General features: G+C 34.4%; 1 protein-coding gene across 3 annotated transcripts in view; it reads left to right on the forward strand.

Annotated features, from left to right (window-relative positions):
* CFAP69 (cilia and flagella associated protein 69) overlaps nucleotides 1-20,175 on the forward strand; it is a 57,250-nt gene extending 37,075 nt beyond the window's left edge. For 2 of the 3 annotated variants that reach the window (XM_021689758.1, XM_021689759.1), the window contains exons 14-23: nucleotides 2,755-2,873; nucleotides 4,596-4,714; nucleotides 8,735-8,816; nucleotides 11,925-12,117; nucleotides 14,048-14,185; nucleotides 14,673-14,749; nucleotides 16,079-16,276; nucleotides 18,166-18,252; nucleotides 19,576-19,680; nucleotides 20,005-20,175. In XM_021689758.1, coding sequence (XP_021545433.1) covers nucleotides 2,755-2,873; nucleotides 4,596-4,714; nucleotides 8,735-8,816; nucleotides 11,925-12,117; nucleotides 14,048-14,185; nucleotides 14,673-14,749; nucleotides 16,079-16,276; nucleotides 18,166-18,252; nucleotides 19,576-19,680; nucleotides 20,005-20,175 — 1,289 coding nt within the window. The remainder of the gene's footprint in view (nucleotides 1-2,754; nucleotides 2,874-4,595; nucleotides 4,715-8,734; nucleotides 8,817-11,924; nucleotides 12,118-14,047; nucleotides 14,186-14,672; nucleotides 14,750-16,078; nucleotides 16,277-18,165; nucleotides 18,253-19,575; nucleotides 19,681-20,004) is intronic. The other variant, XM_044920132.1, reaches the window with a different exon arrangement.
* Nucleotides 20,176-20,680: the final 505 nt, after the last annotated feature.

The following is a 20,680-nucleotide window of genomic DNA, read 5'->3' on the forward strand; positions in this document are numbered from 1 at the left end:
ATTCTAGCTAAGAAACTCCTGAATATTCTCTTGATTTTTGTTTCATATTTTTGCTATAAATCAGTTTGTCAATACTAAAACATCATGATCACTCATTCTGTAAACATCTGTTTACTCCAGATACTATTTCATTTAGGATTATCTTTTTTTTTTTTAATGGGCTACTGTTATCTTCATTTTTCTAGTAGTAAGATGACCACTTTTTGACCAGGCTTTTGAAGTCATTTAAAAGAGGATAACATTACAGTGCATTTGACATACCAGAGCACTAGTATGCTGGGATATACAGAAATGTACACAGGAGATTCTTTTCTGTTATGATATAGCAGGATATCCTTGATTTTCAACTTAGAATTGACTATAATGAATCACCTTATCCCCAAAATACATACATGTGAGCTCAGAATAAAATTCAGGACCCCAAACAAAAGCTTTTTACCTTTGTTAATTAAAAAATAAGTAGTCTTCTGGCCCTAACATTTCCTGACTTTGAAAATCTATTTTGGTCATATTCAAATTCAGTGATTACCTCATGAGTAAGAGATAATTTGCTGAATGTCAATTAATTACAAATGCCTGCTCAAAAACTCTTCTACATGTTAAGTTAAAGTGCCTCCTCTTCCATCATTAGTGGAGTGGAGTGGTGCTCTTTAAAATAAGGATACTGAAAAGGGTGCTAAGCAAAAACACTTTCTGATGAGTTTACTGAGGATGACCAACCTGAAAGTAGATTTTATCACTTCCATGCACATCCCATTGTACAGAACTCAGTGTTAAGGTTCCAACCTAACTGGATGGAGTCCAGAAAATACTATATTTCATATGTCCAGGTAAGAGTCTTAATCTTACCTGGGTAGGAGGTGTGGGGTAGAGAAAAGGGTTCTTTTCTTCTTAGAATCTTTTCCCTTTAACTTGAAAGAAGCTGATCTTCATCACGTGAGTTCTTAGAGGCAGTAACCTTCCTTCGCTTACACAATCTAACAGAGGACTTAACAAATAGTTGGCTCGACAAATAGTAATTGCATTGTAATTGCAAATGTTTACAATACTCTTTGTGCAGGCACTGGTATCACAAACATGTATAGAACAAGACACTGTGGACCTTGCCCTAATCAGAACAAAAAAAAGATGTGTATCCTAGAAAGATAGCATGTTACCCTACACCATCAGCAAGGCCCTTAATGAGTAATACAGAGAGTAAATACCACAGAAACCAAGAGGTTTCAGTAGTTTTTAAGGCTAGGTAATCTTGATAAGTACCTTTATTGAGCTTGGGTGTGAGGGTAAAGCTAGTTCTGAGAGGGAAAAGAGGAGATGGTCTTTAAAGCAAGGGAATGTCATAAGCAGAGACATGGTGTTAAAATATGTATGACAGTGTGTTCAGAGCTAGCTTAAATGAAGTCAGTTTTGTGAAGACATCTATCAACTATACTTCAATTTAAAAATAAAAAAACAAATTGGAAAAATGTTTTATGAAAACAAGTAATATGAGATATAATATGTCTGTTCAGGGGGCAAGCTAGGAAGAGTTTTAAATAGCATCCTCTTTAGATGTGGGGAGCCATTAGTGGTTTTGATCAGGGAAGTTATATGCATGGTGCTGTTTTAGGAAAAGGAATCTGGAAGAAATTATCAGATGACTTGGAATAGAACAAGGAGAGGGTAAAGGCAGGGAGCTAAAGGATACTGAAATATGAAGGAAATAATTCAAAACATAACATGTGTTACAGACAACAGAGAAAGTGGCATGCCTGCACTCACGTAGGAAGGAAAATGAGATCACCTAGAAAGGAGAAGCAGACCTGTGGCCAACTAGGTTGGATTCCTACATGTTCCTAATAAAGGAGCATAGGCCCATCTGTTCCTGGCATGCTCCTGAACTGAGCCTCCAGCATGCTCAACTAGCTCTGCTAGGGACTGATCCTGCACCTGTCATTCATCCTAACAGGACCAAGAATCATCCCTTCAGGGCCAGCTCTGGAAATAAGTTGTGATTTCCCTGTCCCTCTTACTTTGGAACATAAGTCCACTCCTTCCTGGTAGTGCCAAGGACCCCTTTAATAGAGAAGCAATGATTTTTGTTCCCCATTTAAAGCTTAAAGGAAAATTCCTTTATGAGGCAAAATTTTATTGTGACTGTCATTCCATCAGTGTAAGTGGCTATTTTCCAGTCTTTCTAAATTTCGATTAGAAGCAAGGGAGATATTTCAAAGGACATGGGAATACTGCTACTTAAAGTTATTGAAGATACCTACAGGTAGGCATAAGGAGAGAATGCAGAAAGAAGTAACAGGAAGAGAAAACATACTTAGAGAGGTCTTCTATCTTTGCCTAAAATTGACCCTGTTAACCATGAGGAGATGAGCAAGTTGTGATGAGGCATTTTAGTCATATATTTGCAAAGGCACTCATCTCTGCCTCATGACACTGCATACTTCTACAAACAGTTCTGTTTGCTGCACAAAGTATCAGGTTGTTAGGGCATCTTTTAATAACACTCCATTAATTCTGTACTAGAAATGCTATATATATGGGGCTACTGATTGTATTCAGAGCTCAAAGAATCCACTTATCATCTTCTGTCTACAGCTTCTACATAACTGTGCAATTAAAATAGCTCCTTTTAAAATAGTTTCTCTAACTGAAAGTTTATAAGAAGAGATTTTTTTTAAGAAGGGATTTCAAAACAGTAATTGATCAAAATAAAAATACAATGTCCAATAAGTTTACATTCTTTCAATTTTTTCACACCAGGAGTTTTTAAAAATACAATAAGCAAGGCTAATGACAAAGAAGAAGCCATTGTTTTGGAAATTCAGTCTGATATATTACTTATCTTATCTGGTCTTTGTGAACATCATATTCCTAGGAAGGTATGTATGCCTGTGAATCAAAGTTTTGTTCAGATCTTCCAATCCAGATGAACTGTTTCTTGGTGTCCATAAATGTTGGGTTTTTTTTAATCTTGTGAGGATTTAATTTAATATTCTTTTTTATAAGGAGAGTATAATTATATACAATAAAGTATATATATATATTAAGCGTAAATTTGATAGGTTTTGATGAATGTATATACCCATTTAACCAATACCTCAATTAAAACAGAGATGATTGTTATTCTCTTTGAAATTATTTCATGCCCCTTAGTAGCCATCCCCCTACTTGCCTTCAGGTGACCACTATTCTGATTTCTGTCCCCATAAATTAGTATTGCCTATTCTTTTACTTTATATGAATGGAATCACACTCATATAAGCGTGATTTATATGAATCACATATAAATGTGATTTACTCTTTTATATCTGGTCCTGTCGTCATATTTCTCAAATATATCCACGTTATTGCAAGTATCAGCAGTTCATTCCTTTTTACCGCTGAATAGTATTTCATTGTTTGAATATACCCATTTTTTTTTTCTCCATTCCCCTATTGATAAACACTTAGGTTGTATCCATTTGGGACTATTATGTATAAACCTTCAGTGGAACATTTTTGTAGTAGTCTTTCTGTGGACCTAATGCTTCCATTTCTCCTAGATACATACCTGGGAGTGCAATTAATGTTCATAAAGTAGGTATATGTTTTTAAGAAACTGGCAAACAGTTCTTCCAAAGTGGCTATCACATTATAAATGCTGTTTTGAGTTTAAATTGGATTCAGGGTGATGGATATGTGATGAGCACTGAGTGCTGTATATAAGGGATGAATCACTAAATTCTACACCTGAAACTAATATTACACTGTATGTTAACTAGCTGGAATTTAAATAAAAACTTAAAGAAAAAAATCAGGTTCATACCTAGAACTAAAACTTAGACAAAAAGAGCTTAATTCCCTTTGATCTTTTTAAATTTTGTAACAAACTCTGAGTCTCTAAGATTAATAACTTAAATAGCAAAAGACAGAATTGGAAAGATAAAAATTTTAAATTATGAAGTTTCCAATAGAGGGATTCTAGTGAGAGGCAAGAAGAACAGTAAATGCATACCAGCTCTGAACTTTGATGCAATTTTTTCTTATATTCTGCCACCCTGTGCCTGTGTTCTTCTGGAAAAATACTCATAGTCTTGCTTACTGGGTACCAGAACTGAACAACAAAACAATGAGAAAGGTAATTGGTAAGCAACAAATAATAAGTGGTAATAACTTAATATAAATTATTAAAGGTTTTAACTACCATTTACATGTTTATTTCTCTCTTGGGAATATTAAAAAGTCTTCCATGATAGAATTTTAGCCTCTTAGATTAGTTTTTGCTACCTAGTATTCATCTGACAGGATAATGGACTACATTATTATAATGCAGAAGAAAATCATGGGGCAAGCTTATGGTTTATTTTTTTAAAAAAGAAAGGGAAAAAACAAAAAATGGAAAGGGACATTAAGCTGGCATATTGATTGATGCCATTTCTAAAAATGATTAGCTTTATAATAATTTGTCTTAAATTCCTGAGAGTGAGTGCAAATTTGAAAAAAAATATATTTGTATAAAACTAACAATGTTCTATTTTTCTGGTATAAAAAGTTTTAGGGGACAGGATGAAACAGGAAAGAATTAGATTATTTCAAAAAATAATTTTAAATAAATCTCTTAGGAAATTTTTGGAACTGAAGGAGTGGATATAATTCTTCGTGTAATGAAAACAGACCCCACAAAGTTACAGACTGGATTAGGCTATAATGTACTTCTTTTTAGTACACTGGACAGCATTTGGTGAGTATTACTGTACCCTAGTTAGAACCTCAATACAAGAAAATTACTTCTATGATATTTGTTGGCTTGAGGTCTGATTTTTTTTTTCCTGATAGATTTAAGATTTCTATCCAATTTTGAAAAACTACACAAATTCGTATGAAATAAAGCCTAGAAAAATTAAAACTGTAGATTGAATAGAAATAAAATTAATCCGGGCGCCTGGGTGGCTCAGTCATTAAGCGTCTGCCTTTGGCTCAGGTCATGATCCTAGGGTCCTGGGATCGAGCCCCACATCCGGCTCCCTGCTCTGCGGGAAGTCTGCTTCTCCCTCTCCCACTCCCCCTGCTTGTGTTCCCTCTCTCACTGTGTGTCTCTCTGTCAAATAAATAAAATCTTTTAAAAAAACCATAAATAAATAAATAAAATTAATCCTAGTATGCATGATAGAGGAGGGAACATTTGGGTGCTATAATTTCTTCATGGTGTTGGACTTAGATCAGTTAAAATGTATTTCTGTACCATAATTTAAGGTTCAGTAAAAGTTTGCTTACTTCATAAAAAAAGTTCTTCCCTCAAAACCACACCAGAAAGACAACTCTTCCAATACCTTTTTCAATAGTCCAGAAATGACACTTACCAATGTCCTTTGGAAAGTAATCTTGTCCATAGCTCATTTATAAAACCATTACTGTATCTAAACTTAAATTCTTGTTTTTATTATTTGAATCCATTCCATTTTGGCCTCATCTGGGAAAACACAAGCATCTACTCTTACACAGTATTCTTATACTTGAAGACTGCTGAATTCCTCATTCATCTCCTCTTCAAAGAGCTGAAAACCAATTGATTAGGTATTTCCTAAGCAATATTTTTTCTCAAACTTTTTAGCATTCCTAAAGGGCAAAAAATAAATCATACATATATACATACACACATACTGCTTTTCTTAACATTAATTTAAAAAATTTTGTCTTGGACAAAATTACTTGAGTTTCATGTATTATTAACACTTAACACATTTCTTTTGTCCTATTTGGGTGGGACTCATGAAAGCCACACTGCAACATATTTGGGGGGGAAAAATAATGACTATGGACCTAACAGGCATATGCAGAATATTCCACTCAATAGCAGCAGAATACACATTCTTTTTAAGTGCTATGTTATTGTGCTTTATATCAAGAAATATATATTTGGTCCATTCCTAGTACACAGCTCCTAAAACTTTTGTCATTTCCTAATCAATAAGAGCAATGAGAACATCTTTTGTTACAGTATTTGGTCTTTTATTCTCAGTTCCTGTAATAGCTTCAGAGTAATAACTATGAAGGTAGTGTCTTTTGTTATTCATAACAAGCCCCTTTCAGCCACATCTGAGTTTATGTTAATGAGGTAATTTTTTAAAAGATTTTATTTATTTATTTGAGAGAGACAGAAAGAGCATGAGTGGGGGGAAGTGCAGGGGGAGAGGGATAAGCATAAAGAAGAATGGGGGTGCCTGGGTGGCTCAGCTGGTTAAGTGTTAGACTCTTGGTTTTAGCTCAGGTCATGATCTCATGGGTCCTGATATCAGCCCCGTGTAGGGCTCCTTGCTCAGTGGGGAGTCTGTTCTCCCTCTGCCCCTCCCCCCCAAAATAAATAAATAAACCTAAAAAAAAAAATGACTCAAATAAACAACCTAACTTTAAACCTAAAGTAACTAGTAAATGAAGAACAAACTAAGTCCAAAGTTAGCAAAATAAAAGAAATAAAGATTAGAACAGAAATAAATGAGAGAATAGAAAAAAAAATGGTTTGTCTTAAAAAGACATCAAAGTCTACAAGCCATTAGCTAGACTAAGAGAAAGAAGGGAAAAGACTCAAAATTAAGATAAATGAAATAGAACATATCACAACAGATGCCACAGTAATAAAAAAGATCATAACAGATTATTATGAACAACTATATGCCAACAAATTGGACAATATAGAAGAAATAGATTCCTAGAAACATACAATCAAGATTGAATCAAGAAGAAATAGAAAGCCCAAACAGACCAATTACAATAAGGAGATTGAATCAGTAATCAAAAACCTCCCAACAAAAAAGCCCAGGACCCAACAGCTTCACAGGTGAATTTTACCAAACATTTAAAGAATTAATACCAATCCTTCTTAAACTTTTCCAAAATATAGAAAAGGGAACACTTCCAAATTCACTTTATGAGGCCAGTCCTGAGGAACATGTAAGCAAAAATCCTATAGGAAATATTAGCAAACCAAATTCAACAACCCGTTAAAAGGATCATACACCATGACCAAGTGGGATTTATCCCTGGGATGCAAGAATTGTTCAATATAAGCAAATCAATGTGATACACCACATTAACAGAACGAAGGACAAAAATCACATAATCATCTCAGTAGTTGCAGAAAAAAAAGCATTTGACAAAATTCAACACCCTTTCATGATAAAAACTCTCAACAAATTAAGTAGAGAAGAAACTAACACAATAAAGGTCATAGATGAAAATTCCACATCTAACATCACACTCAATGGTAAAAAGCTAAAAGCTTTTCCTCTAAGATCTATAACAAGGCAAAGGTGCCCACTCTCACCATTTCTACTCAGTACTATAAGTCCTAGCCAGAGCAATTAGGCAAGAAAAAGAAATAAAAGGCATCCAAATCAGAAAAGAAGTAAAATTATCTCTGTTTGCAAATGACAGGATCTTTTATGTAGAAAGCCCTAAAGATGCCACCAAAAAAACTATTAGAACTAATAAATGAATTCAATAAAGTTGCAAGATACAAAATCAAATACAAAAATCAGTTGGAGGGGGAGACGAACCATGAGAGACTATGGACTCTGAAAAACAAACTGAGGGTTCTAGAGGGGAGGGGGGTGGGACGATGGGTTAGCCTGGTGATGGGTATTAAAGAGGGCACGTTCTGCATGGAGCACTGGGTGTTATATGCAAACAATGAATCATGGAACACTACATCAAAAACTAATGATGTAATGTATGGTGATTAACATAATAATAAAAAAAATCAGTTGCATGTCTATACACATTTCTATTCACACTATAATGAACTGTGCAAAAAGAAAATTAAGAAAACAATCACACTTGCAATAGAACCAAAAAGAATAAAGTACTTAGGAAGAAATGTAACCAAGGAAGTGAAAACCTTATGCAGTGAAAACTGTAAAACACTGATAAAAGGAATTAAAGCAGACACAAATAAATGGAAGGACATCCTGCGTTCGTGGACTGGAATAATTAATATTGTTTAAATGTCATACTAGCCAAAGTGATGTATAGCTTCATGCAATCCCTATTAAATCCTAAAGATATTTTTTTACAGAAATAGAAAAACAATCCTAAGATTCCTATGGAACCACTAATCATCAGGGAAATGCAAACCAAAGCCACAGTGAATTATCACCTTATACCTGATGGAATGATTATTATTAAAAAAAAAAAAAGATATGTGTTGGTGAGGATGTGGAGAAAAGAGAACTCTTGACGTTGGTGGGAATGCAAATTGTGCAGCCACTATGGAAAACAGTATGGAGATTCCTCAAAAAAATTAAAAATATAACTACCATATAATCCAACAATCCCACTTCTGGGTATATATCCAAAAGAATTGAAATCAGGATCTTGAAGAAATAGCTGCACTCCCATGTTCACTGCAGCATTGTTCACAATAGTCAAGATATGCAAACAACCCAAATGTCCATCAATAGATGAATGGATAAAGAAAGAAAATATGGTATATACATATAATGGAATATTACTGAGCCTTAAAAAAGAAATAAATCCTACCATTTATAGCATGGATGGACCTGGAAGACACTATGCTAAGTGAAATAAGTCAGTCACAGAAGACTATCTTTTTTTTTTTTTCTGTCTAAATGTGAGACAGAAGACTATCTCTTATACATTATTTCTGTTATATGAGGCATCTAAAACACTCAAAAAATATATTAGTAGACAAAAGTATAGAGACAGTAGAATCCTTGTTAAGTGAGTAACTTCCTTTTTATTTAAGGTGCTGTATTTTGGGGTGTTATCCCTCAGAAGATTACTTTCTTGAAAAGGAAGGCATTTTTCTCCTTTTGGACTTACTGGCAGTAAGTATGATTGTTAATAATTGTAAACAAATAAATAATTATGTTTTTATTAACTCTTTCCAAAACTAAGTGCCACAGAACACTATTCTATAATTAAATATGCCCACAAATTGTTTAAATGTTTGTTTTAAAAAACAAAATCTCACTTGAAGATCCATTATTATTGCATTGGCATAATAAAGGCTCTGAAAATTCCTCCTGTGAAGAAACCTATTTACTTAGGTCAGCACTCCCAAACACGTAACAGCAGATTGTTTGTTTTATGGGATTTTCCCCACCCACCTTTAAAGAAATAGTTTGTGAAATGCTAGACAACATCAAAACCCATAAGCATTATTTTTTTTTAAAGATTTTATTTATTTATTTGAGAGAGAGAGAATGAGAGACAGAGAGCATGAGAGGGAGGAGGGTCAGAGGGAGAAGCAGACTCCCTGCCGAGCAGGGAGCCCGACGCGGGACTCGATCCCGGGACTCCAGGATCATGACCTGAGCCGAAGGCAGTCGCTTAACCAACTGAGCCACCCAGGCGCCCCACCCATAAGCATTATTAATAACGTCTAGCTTCTTCTCTTAGTATTAAAAGTTAAGGGCCACATTAGACAAAGGAGTAAAGATTAGCATTTTTAAAGAACTGAATAGTTTGTAGTTTGCCCCTCCCCCCCAAATGTGACGAATCAAGTGTGTCTTAGACCATTTTACAGAATGAGCAGGAATGAGTATAATAAGTTTGCCAGAAAAGACAGTTGCCATCTAACACCAACAAAGAATGGCAAAGACCCTCAATTATCCTCAAAGTAATTCCCTACTGGCCTCAATTCTAAGTAGGTCCATGTCAAGATGATGTGGGACAAGTGTAATTTGGTTTCAATAAAACTTTGAGAAAAAAAAACCAACTTTGAGAGCTATTCTCATGTAGAGTCCTACCTATGGCACTGCCTTGACTGCCACCATTCATGATTTTACTAACAGATAACAAACCATGGGGCGCCTGGGTGGCTCAGTCGGTTAAGCGTCTGCCTTCGGCTCAGGTCGTGATCTCAGGGTCCTGAGATCGAGCCCCACATCGGGCTCTCTGCTCAGCAGAGAGCCTGCTTCTCCCTCTGCCCCTCCCCCTTCTCATGCTCTCTCTCTTTCTCAAATAAATTAAAATGAAATCTTAAAAAAAAAAAAAACCAGAATAACAAACCTACTTGGATTTAGCAAAGGTACTAAAGTGATTTGTGTCCCTTCATCCCTCTGAAAGAAAATTAGTTGGCATTACATATAGGAGAGCAAACTCATTAGATATAACACATTACAAACAAAAAATAAATTAATAATAATAATAACCCATTTTGATAAACAGGAGTGAGTCGTAACTAGAAGCCCTTGGAAGGTTCAGAAAATTGGACATAATACAGAAAGATATATGTGTGGCTTTACTAAATGCTCTATAGCTCACCATGTTTCTCTAATGAGAGTACAAGTATGTCCAGAGACACGTGGTGATTTGTCAGGAGTTTCTCAAAGTCACAGAATTAATTTGGCACGTCTTCCTAGAATCTTGTTTTTAGTTAAAGACTAGGAAATGGGGGTTATATTAAACATGTATATTCTAAATAATTAAATTCGATGTGAATATTTAAGGTTATATAAAAGACTTCAAAGACATTTCTCACTTGTGTTCACTCTCCTTCACCATTAGGGTTTCTCTGATGGAAAGGCATGAAGAAGACTGGTAGGAGAAGCCATATAGCACAGTGGTTATGAGCATAGGCTGCAATCAGTCTGACTGAGGCCTCCAATATTTGTTAGCTGTGTAACTTGGACAAGTATTTAACATCTCTGTTATATGTTTCTTCGTCTGTAAAACAGAGATAACAACAGTATCTATCCCATGCACTGTTGGGAGAATTACATGAGTGATTATGTGTGCATGTGCACAAATGCACATATATATATACACATATACACTTACATACAGTATTTGGAATAGTTCCTGACACATATTTTTGCCATGTAAGTGTTTTCTATTTTTATAAATATAATTATTAGATTGTGCTTAAGGTGGATTAAACCAATCAAGTTAATTACAGATTACAAATATTATTTAATGAAGTTTTTTTTTTTTAATCAACTCCAACCCTTGAAATTTGCCTCTTTCTCCTGAAAGTGAAGTATAGGAATAAAAACCCAATTGAGGCTCTGTTTAATACAATCTGCTAAAATATTTATTCAGTGTGCAATGATAATAATTGCTAATAATGTTAAATATTATTTAGAGCTTTCTATGTGCCAGGCAGTCTTGTATAATTCATCATAATAACTCTCTAAAGCAGGTAATATTATCCTTCATTTTATAAAAGAGGAAACTGATAATGTTTGCAGTTTAAACAACAGGTTACATGTTTCCTGTGCTATATTCTATTAACGGTATACTATGATTTAATCAACAAAAAATATTCCAGACACAAATTATTACTGTGTGGAAAATATAACTCTAGATGGACTTTTCTATACCTAAATTTTGGTTTGCTGAAAGCTAGTATCAAAACAAAGGAAATATACTTGATAATTTTTCTTAAATACTTACTTTGCAAAATACAAAATTACATCTCATTTTGATTTTTTTTCAAATGTGACTGCCACTTGCAGTTACCATCAGTTATTTTCTTAGTCACAACAAGGTTGTAGTCGTTATGAGTCTTTACAAACCTTAATAAAGCATGTAAATTGGAAAGATCCTATAATCACAGTGAACTATGTATAGTACTGTTTACCTTGCTCCACTTAAAATGAACACCTTCACTTATTTTTACAATCTCTTTTTCTGGACTGAACCAAATCAATTACATTTTTGGCCATGACATATATTTATGACTACATCAGAATTATATTGAATCTTTTTCTTTTTATTCTTTCTAACTCTTAATGTCTGAAAACATACTTTTTAATGAGATTGTCCCAAGTCATACTTAAGTAGAGTGTGAATTTTTTAAGGCAGTCATTTAGAAGAAAGTTACTGGTTAATAAAAGTGTTTCTTAGGGTTTGTTTGGTTTTTTTTTTTTGAAGGCAATAATTCTTAAAATTTATCACAACTCTTTTCCTTTTCCATTTTCTTGCAAAAGTTGAACCAAAAAAAATTCTGTAATCTAATACTTGGAATAATGGTTGAATTTTGTGATAATCCCAAAACTGCGGCTCATGTCAATGCTTGGCGAGGGAAGAAGGACCAGACAGCTGCTAGTCTTTTAATTAAATTGTGGAGAAAGGAAGAAAAAGAACTCGGAGTAAAACGTGATAAACACGGGATGATCATTGGTAAGTGTATTTATAACTGTTAGTAGTAGAAATTAAATGCATATATTTAATTGAGATATAATTGACATAACATTGCACTAGTTTTAGGCGTACAATATGATGATTTGATACATGTACATATTACAAAATGATTACCACAAGTTTAGTTAACATCCATCACCACACAGTTACAATTTTTTTTTCTTGTGATCTTTTAAAGTCTACTTTTTTTTTTAAGATTTTATTTATTTGACAGAGAGAGACACAGCGAGAGAGGGAACACAAGCAGGGGAAGTGAGAGAGGGAGAAGCAGGCTCTCTGCTGAGAAGAGAGCCTGATGCGGGGCTCGATCTCAGCACCCTGAGATCAGGGCCTGAGCCGAAGGCAGACGCTTAACGACTGAGCCACCCAGGTGCCCCTAAAATCTACTTTCTTAGCAACTTTCAAATATACAATAAAGTACTGTTAACTGTAGTCACCACCCTGTTCTTTACATCCCCAGGGCTTATTCATCGTTCACCCATATTTTTAAAAAGAGATCTTTAAAAGATATTTGGGAAGTATGAGGACTTCCACCGCTTTGTTTAAAGTTCTTCTCACAAGAGTTTGTAGAACTTGCTATCAAATTCTGAATGAATGGAAGAAAACCAAGTAAATTAGTAGCAGGTTCATATTTTTATAGAATATTTTCAGGAAGTGATATTTGATTATATTGTTTAACTCAAAAAAAAAAAAAAAAAAACCCAAAAAACCTAACATCATGTCCTAAAGAAGTTCGTTGAGTTACTTGCTTTTACAAATAGATTCAGTAACATTTCATTCACCAATTAAATTTGGGATATAAATAGAGTGCCTGAAAACAATTTTTATAGTATTTTGTACATTTCTGTTGATCCATATTCATGAAGCAAGTTTACTTTTTATATAAAAGAAGAAATTGTTTTCTTTTTTTTTTTTTTTAAAGATTTTATTTACTGGGGTACCCGGGTGGCTCAGTCGTTAAGCGTCTGCCTTCGGCTCAGGTCATGGTCCCAGGGTCCTGAGATCGAGCCCCGCATCACGATCCCTGCTCTGCGGGAAGCCTGCTTCTCCCTCTCCTGCTCCCGTCTCTCGCTGTGTCTCTCTCTGTCAAATAAATAAATAAAATCTTTAAAAATAAAAATAAAATAAAGATTTTTATTTACTTACCTGAGAGAGGGGCAGGGGGAGAGAGAGAGAGAGCACAAGCAGGCGGAGGGGCAGAGGGAGAGGGAGAAACCGAGTCATTGCTGAGCAGGGAGCCCGATGTGGGACTCAATCCCAGGACCCTGGGATCATGACCTGAGCCAAAGGCAGATGCTTAACCAACTGAGCCACCCAGGAGCCCCAGAAGAAATTGTTTTCTAAGTAAAAATAAATCAGATGTTCATAAATTTTAATTACCAGCAATCTACAATTCTACAGTACATTTTCTAAGCCTCTTAAGTTTCTTTTCATCTAAACTGTTAATATTGTTAATTTTTAAATGAAAATAGTTCCCCTTTAACTTATGATTTCTATTTCTATTTATTATTTCTGAGTTTTGTAACATCATAAAATTGTTTTTATATTTATAGCATAATATATAGAACTCAATAGCAAAGGAGATTACAAATTTGTTAAACTGACATTATTCAATTTCTGGATCTCAAAATTAGAAAAGTTATTTACATAAGAGTTTCACTTTTTAAAAAGTTATTTTGTGAAATTTCTATATTTTATGTATAATTAAAATGAAAGCTTTAAGTTTTGCCACAGAATGAGGGATAACTGATTACTAATGCTTTCAAAAGAATAACCATATACAATGTACTATTTTATTCTGTTATAATATTTTTATATATTCTATGTCTGGACTAAAATTTCAAAATTAGATATTAATTTACTAATGTTTTTATTTGTCCTTTCTGTTTTCATGATATGCAATGATTAGATACAAAGAAACCTCTATTTACCAGTTTCCAAGAAGAGCAAAAAATCATGCCATTGCCTGCAAACTGCCCGACTCTTGCAGTAATGGATGTTGCCGAGAATATCAGAGCAAAAATTTATGCTGTGCTGGGCAAACTGGGTAAGAAGCTACTTGTCAAATTCTCAAGAGGCTCTGTTTTGCTGAGTTTGCCAGATGATTTTGCTTTGGAGTCTTTTCAACCATGATGATCAAAAGTCCCTTTATACAGATAAGTGCATGTTCCATTGTTACCCCAATGCCCAAGCTATGCCCTTGATCAATTAAAATCAGAATCTCTGGGTTTGGGGCCCAGGCATCAGCATCCTTCAAAGCTCCCCAGGCAGTTCCAGGATTAAAGGTGGTTAGTTTAGATGATTAGGCTTAAACATTAGAATTCTGAAGTACCTGAGTTTTTAAAGTCCTTGCTTCCTATTAAGGAAAAAAGTTGTCAAACACTCTTCAGCAAGCCAGAGGCTCACAGAACTAACTTTTTCATAATCAAGATGAAATAAAAACTAACTCTGGGCATTAGTTTTTATGATAGATACATACATTTTGGAATCACTTGCTTTGTTACAGTAATTCTCTCTTTATAAACTTTGTTTAGATTTTGAAAATTTACCTGGCCTATCTGCTGAAGATTTTGTCACTCTTTGTATCATACATAGATACCTTGATTTTAAAGTGAGTACCTTCTTAATAATCTTACTATTAAACTCTAATACGACAAAAAAATCATTTGGGAAATAAAAGATCTATTCATAGTTGTAAGCAATCATCCATGTACTCTATATAGTTTTTATTTTCCATTTTGCATCTGGTACTGTTCAAGAAACCTACAATTGATTGGGTATCTACCATAGGATATGATTTCATCTAACTATTACTTTATAAAAGAAGATGGATGTTACTGACAGAGCTATTCAGAAGCTTAACAGAATTTTTAAAAATATAATTTCTTCTCTTTAGAGAGCATTAGGAACTATAGTTAAATGAATTATTGCTTATTAACATAAATTATTAATGTTTATTAAAGATTATTTTATCCTTAATTTATATGGTGATCAAATATCAGTTAAAGGATATTAGGTTTCTCACCCTGTTGGTTATATTTTTATTGGCAAATGAATACTTTTGAAGTTTCAGCAAAGTCTTTTTAAGTACATTCTCTTCTGATATTAGTACTATGTTTTTGAATGTTATAAATGAATAAGTCTCTATTTTCAACTGAAAACAAAGCTCAATTTTATCCCAATCCTGGATATATAAATTTTTCTACAAATATAAGCATACTCAAGCACATTAATTTACAGACAACCTAGAATATGAGATGGAGCTGTCAGTATGATGAAACCATGGAGTTAAGAGCTTGAGATTCAATTACTTTCTGAGCTAGAAGGTAAGGGGCAGGGGACAGTGCTCTGGAACCCCAGTTATCCCCATGGTAATTGCCCTACAAGTTCAGCTTGACCTAACTTTGATTTATTTTTTAAAAGCATTCCTATTCTTTTTTTATTTTTTTTTTAATTTTTTTAAGTAAGCTCCACACCCAACGTGGGGCTCGAACTCACGACCCCAAGATCAAGAGTTGCATGCTCTACGGACTGAGCCAGCCAGGCACCCCCTCAACCTAGCTATTAATACAGGGCTTTTGGGAGGAATACATCAGTAGTTCAAAAGGATAAGAATAAAGCAGCAGTTTCTGCAGCTGTGAAAATGGTGTGACTATAAACCAGAGGGCAGTGACAATGGTAGTGAACTAAACCTAGGTAGTGGAGCCTCATCCATGCATACCTTATCATTGTAAAACATTTGAGAAATTACTTCCGAATACTCAACTGTAACTGGTGCCTCAAATCATTCCCAATGCACTTATTCCCCAGTAGGAAGATGAGGAGAAGTGTTTCAGTAAGTGTTAACTTTGGAACAACCACCCAAATAAAGGATTACCCAAAATTATATCATTTATTTTTGGTTAATTTAACTTTTTAAACTTAAACTTTGTTATAACAGATTGGAGAAATATGGAATGAAATATGTGAAGAAATAAAATTAGAAAAGTTAAGACCAGTCAATGCAGATAAAAAAATTTTGGAAGTTATTACAACAGCATCAGAAAATATTGGAAAGATGGTTGCTTCTCTTCAAAGCGAGATGATTGAAAGCCAAGCAAACCAAGATGTGCAAAATGAACAAAAAGTATATACAAAAGTAAGTCACATATACCCTTAAGGCAGGAAATAATAATCTCAATAAACAAGCTTACCATAGGATATATTTGCCTTACCTCTGAATGTTTCAGCACTTAGAGTTATATTGTAGTTTTTCTTACAATTATTTTCAGTGTTTCTGTGCAATTTTTAAAGAAACCATGGAATTAACAGCCTGAGATTCAATTACTATATTCAGGACGGGTTTATGGCATTATGATTTGATTTCTGTAGGCTTACATTTTAAAAAGTAAACAGATACCTGGGGCTCCTGGGTGGCTCAGTTGGTTAAGCGTCTGCCTTTGCCTCAGGTCATGATCCCGGGGTCCTGGGACTGAGCCCATGTCAGGCTCACTGCTCAGTGGGGAGCCTATTTCTCCCTCTCCCTCTGCCCCTCCCCTCTGCTAATGCTCTCTCTCTCAAATAAATAAATAAAATCTTAAAAAAAAGTTAACAGACACCTGAGACACATTTTTTGAAATGTCAGAGTTCCAAAAATTGTGGTCTATTTAAGTGTATATGTTTAGCAAATTCTATCTGACAGTGTTATCTCTGTGACTATATATGTATAACTTCACTGAGAAAGTTGACCCTCATCCCTCATTCTGTGATAGGTCCTTACTGGTATGCCAACCATAGGCATATTGATAAAAGCTTCAATCCTCACTTCAGTGCCATAAAACTTACAATGAATGTTCTATCTATAGATCCAGAGGTAAGCTGGTCTCTGACTTTAACTAATCAGGAAAAAGCCTGCCAGGAAAATATAAGCCATTTTCCTAAAGCTTTGTGTTCAGTCGGAAACTGAACACAACAGAAGTTTTTGAGCAAATGGGTCTTTAAGTGGCTCTAGCTTGTCCCCCAAATACAAAGACAATGCAGATTCCCCACTTCTGCTTGGTGACCCTTCATGATTACAATTAAATTTTTAAAACTCTTTAAGGTGATTTCCAAAGTGTTTTCTATTGCCTGATCTTTCACATCGTCTATTAAATGTTTATATCTACAGCCTAGTAGGAATTCTGTCTGCATCCATCTATGAATTCCTCTCCATCTTAGACACCAATTTGCTTGAAACTTTTATTTAAGAGTTTTTATTGCATAGATGCTGCCATTTAAGTAATTTATTTGTTCTTAAGTGGGATAGCCCTATTGGAAGTTCTGCTGCCTCATTAGTTCTGTTGAATGGCAGAATGTCTGCTGTGTGGACGAGCTATTGTTGATTTGTTGGTTATCGTTGATTTGTTATCATGGCTTTGACCCCACTTATTTTTAAGCAGTTGTTTAATTAAATACTCTTAGGTTCATAATCTATATTTAATAACATATTATTTACTAACCAAGGGCATGTGTTCTCTGATTATATATTTAGAGAACTATATAGTCTTTGCAGTTTGTTAGTGGTTATCTCCCTAGACTGCATCACCACAACCAACTCAGCACTCTCACAAAACTGCTTATCTTAAACTGCTACAGTCATAAATTAGTAGTTTTACCAATATAACCTTCCGTAAACTATTATCAGTGGCAGCAGGAATCTCTTTATTTTCTCCTGTGAATTTGCTGTTGGGTCATTTATATAGCTTGTTCTGGATTATAATCTGTCTTCACAAGTGATAATCACATAAAGCAATCAGTCTTGCTGAGAATGATTATTGTTATTTTTATATTTAATATTTTCATAACAACAGTTTTACTTTACATTTAATGAAAAGCAGTTCAAATCTTAGCCACATAATGCAGGAAGGATTTTACTCTAATTCTTTTGCTAGTCAGCCCTAAAATTAACATTGGTAAAATCTAGGTCTTCCTTCAAAATAAGGGCTTTAAAAACGCCCTTTGTTATCCTTTCATAGGAACTAGAACTCTTAATTATCTTTCTCATTTCAGATACAAGCCACACACAAGCAAAGAGAATTGGCTAATAAATCATGGGAAAATTTCTTGGCCAGAACATCAAACGCTAAAACTTTAAAGGTAGGATTTTTAAAATATTGTGGTATCCACAACAAATAGACAATGCTGACAGGCAGATTTTTTCAGGAATAAATATTCAGTCACCTTTTCTCCTGACCTTTCTATAGAATACCAACACTGTTAGATCCTTATAAGCAATGTAGGATGATAACTGTGCATTTTCGTAGTTTCAGAAGATGCTACTTTGAGTTTTTTTGCTCTAGCAGTGGGGAGCAGGGGTGATATTCCTGGCTTGCCTAAAGGAGATGATCATTAGCCAGGAATAAGCAGGAGAAATGTGCTCCTACTTTCCACTTTGTGTCATTGATCATTTCTGTAAGAAGCAGAGTGAAGAACAGAAAAAACAACTGTCTGGGTTACCCTCTCCCCCAAGGGTATTTCCCCTCTGTGACCATCAAAAGAAACATTATATTAACACTTAAATGAGAACTGGGGATAAGCATCCCTTTGGGAAAAGGTGATAAGCTGCTTTAGGAATAAGCTGGAAACTCATCTAAAAATTTTATAATGTTGATTGTTCACTTGAAATATGTGAGAAGCACCATGTATTTTCAAAACCTCATTGCTTTTCCCACTCTTTCCACTAATACTTTGGATATGTTTTTATGTAATGTTACAATTCTTCGGCTAGATATGAAATTGTTGAATGTTAAATTAGTCCATGAAAACAGTGAAACCACATTAAGGTAGTGAAACCAAAGTTAAGAACAAAAGCTCACTTGAGATACTGTGTCTCCCCCTTCTCACTAAAAATTCTTCCCAACTCTACTTAAAAAATATCCTCACAACTGCCTGTACTTTGAAGGAATAATTAATGAAAATCAGCCATTCCATGCAGATTGTTACCACAAATTTTACATGTTCTAGTGCCTCAACTACGGAGTTTGAACAAAAGTGCAACAAATTATACAATTTATATTACTCTGTTTGAAAATAATTAAGTGTTCTGAATTAGTATTTATGCAAAATATTTTGAAAACATGTGTCACCTGAGGTAAATTTAGTAATTTTATTAAATTATGTGCTAAAATGTGATTTCCATAGGACCTGCTTTATTCCTTGGTCATATATGAGTGATACCTCTGGAAATCTCAGTAATGTTCTCAGGTGACTGGTGTCTTCTGCAATGTATAAAAGATGTAACTTACTAATAACTATCTCCATAGCCTAAGTGAGTAAGTACAGATTACAGTGCTACTTAATAAACAGTTCAAGTAGAAATCAGGCACAATTAAATGTACTTCACATACTTCATTGCAAGTATGATAGTTAATGTTTTAATAGTAATTCGTGTTACTTTCTTTCTAATTTTTAAATCTTCAGAAAGTAAAAAGACTTCAGGAAAAAGCTATAGAATCCTCTAGATATGGTGAGCATCCACCAAATGCAATATTTCACAGGACAGATATTAAAGGCCTTAACACAATGGTAAGTTTTTTTGTTTGTTTGTTTTGCTTCATAATTTTTCTTAGTAGATACTGAATTTAGTCTCCATAGAATGATATTTCCATGGGGGTTTTTCCTCATATTTTTTCTTTTCTTTGGTCAAATTTCACATAATTAAGCCATATTTATATCCAAGATACCTTTACTCTCACCCAGTACTGGTTTAGACCTGATCAGCCCTCCAGGATTCCCAAGAAACAGCTATAAGTTTGTATCTTTTCTAAAGTCAGCTGAAGGATGAATGGGTTTTTCTCTTATTGAAAAATTTTGTAAATGAACTCTTATATATACCTTTTGCTTTGTCAGGTGCCTTCTGGTCGGGTAGTAACAGTGGAAAGCACTCCTGCCCGATTACTGGGAGGACCTCTGGCTGATACAGATATTGCTCTTAAAAAATTGCCTATTCGAGGAGGAGCCCTACAAAAGGTGAAAGCAGTGAAAACTGTGAATGAGTCAAAGAAGAGTGTTCCTACATAAAATAATCTACAGACATTTTGAAAAAAAGTTTGCTTATAATTTTTTAGTTAAATATATCTTTATAAACAAAGCAAATAATTTAGTAAAATACTATGAAAAAATAAAAGCAAGCACGTAATTTATTTGTATTGAAATTATCTACATATAGCATCAGAAGAGTTGTCATTGATTTCTTTGGATAGATCACTAATTCTCTTAACTGAAATTGTAAAACATACTGTGTCAGTTCAACTCCTTTGGTTGCATGTGAACTACTCCATCTGGTTTAAGCCAATAAAAACTTTTATAGGCTCTGTAGCTATCAAATGTAGGAGTAATTAAGACTACAGGCATTGTTGAATGTAGGAATGAAACTCTGTGAGTAGGATCTTCTCCTTCCCTAGCAGTTCCTGGATTATATTCTCCTGAGTTGATACTCAGTAGAAAAGAATACATGCCTGTTTTTCAATAGTCTCTGCCACTGCCTCTGCATCTTGGGACCCTTGATTGGCCACATGCCCACTCC

The sequence above is a fragment of the Neomonachus schauinslandi genome, chromosome 12 (assembly GCF_002201575.2).
Source record: "Neomonachus schauinslandi chromosome 12, ASM220157v2, whole genome shotgun sequence".
In the NCBI taxonomy this organism is placed as follows: domain Eukaryota; kingdom Metazoa; phylum Chordata; class Mammalia; order Carnivora; family Phocidae; genus Neomonachus; species Neomonachus schauinslandi.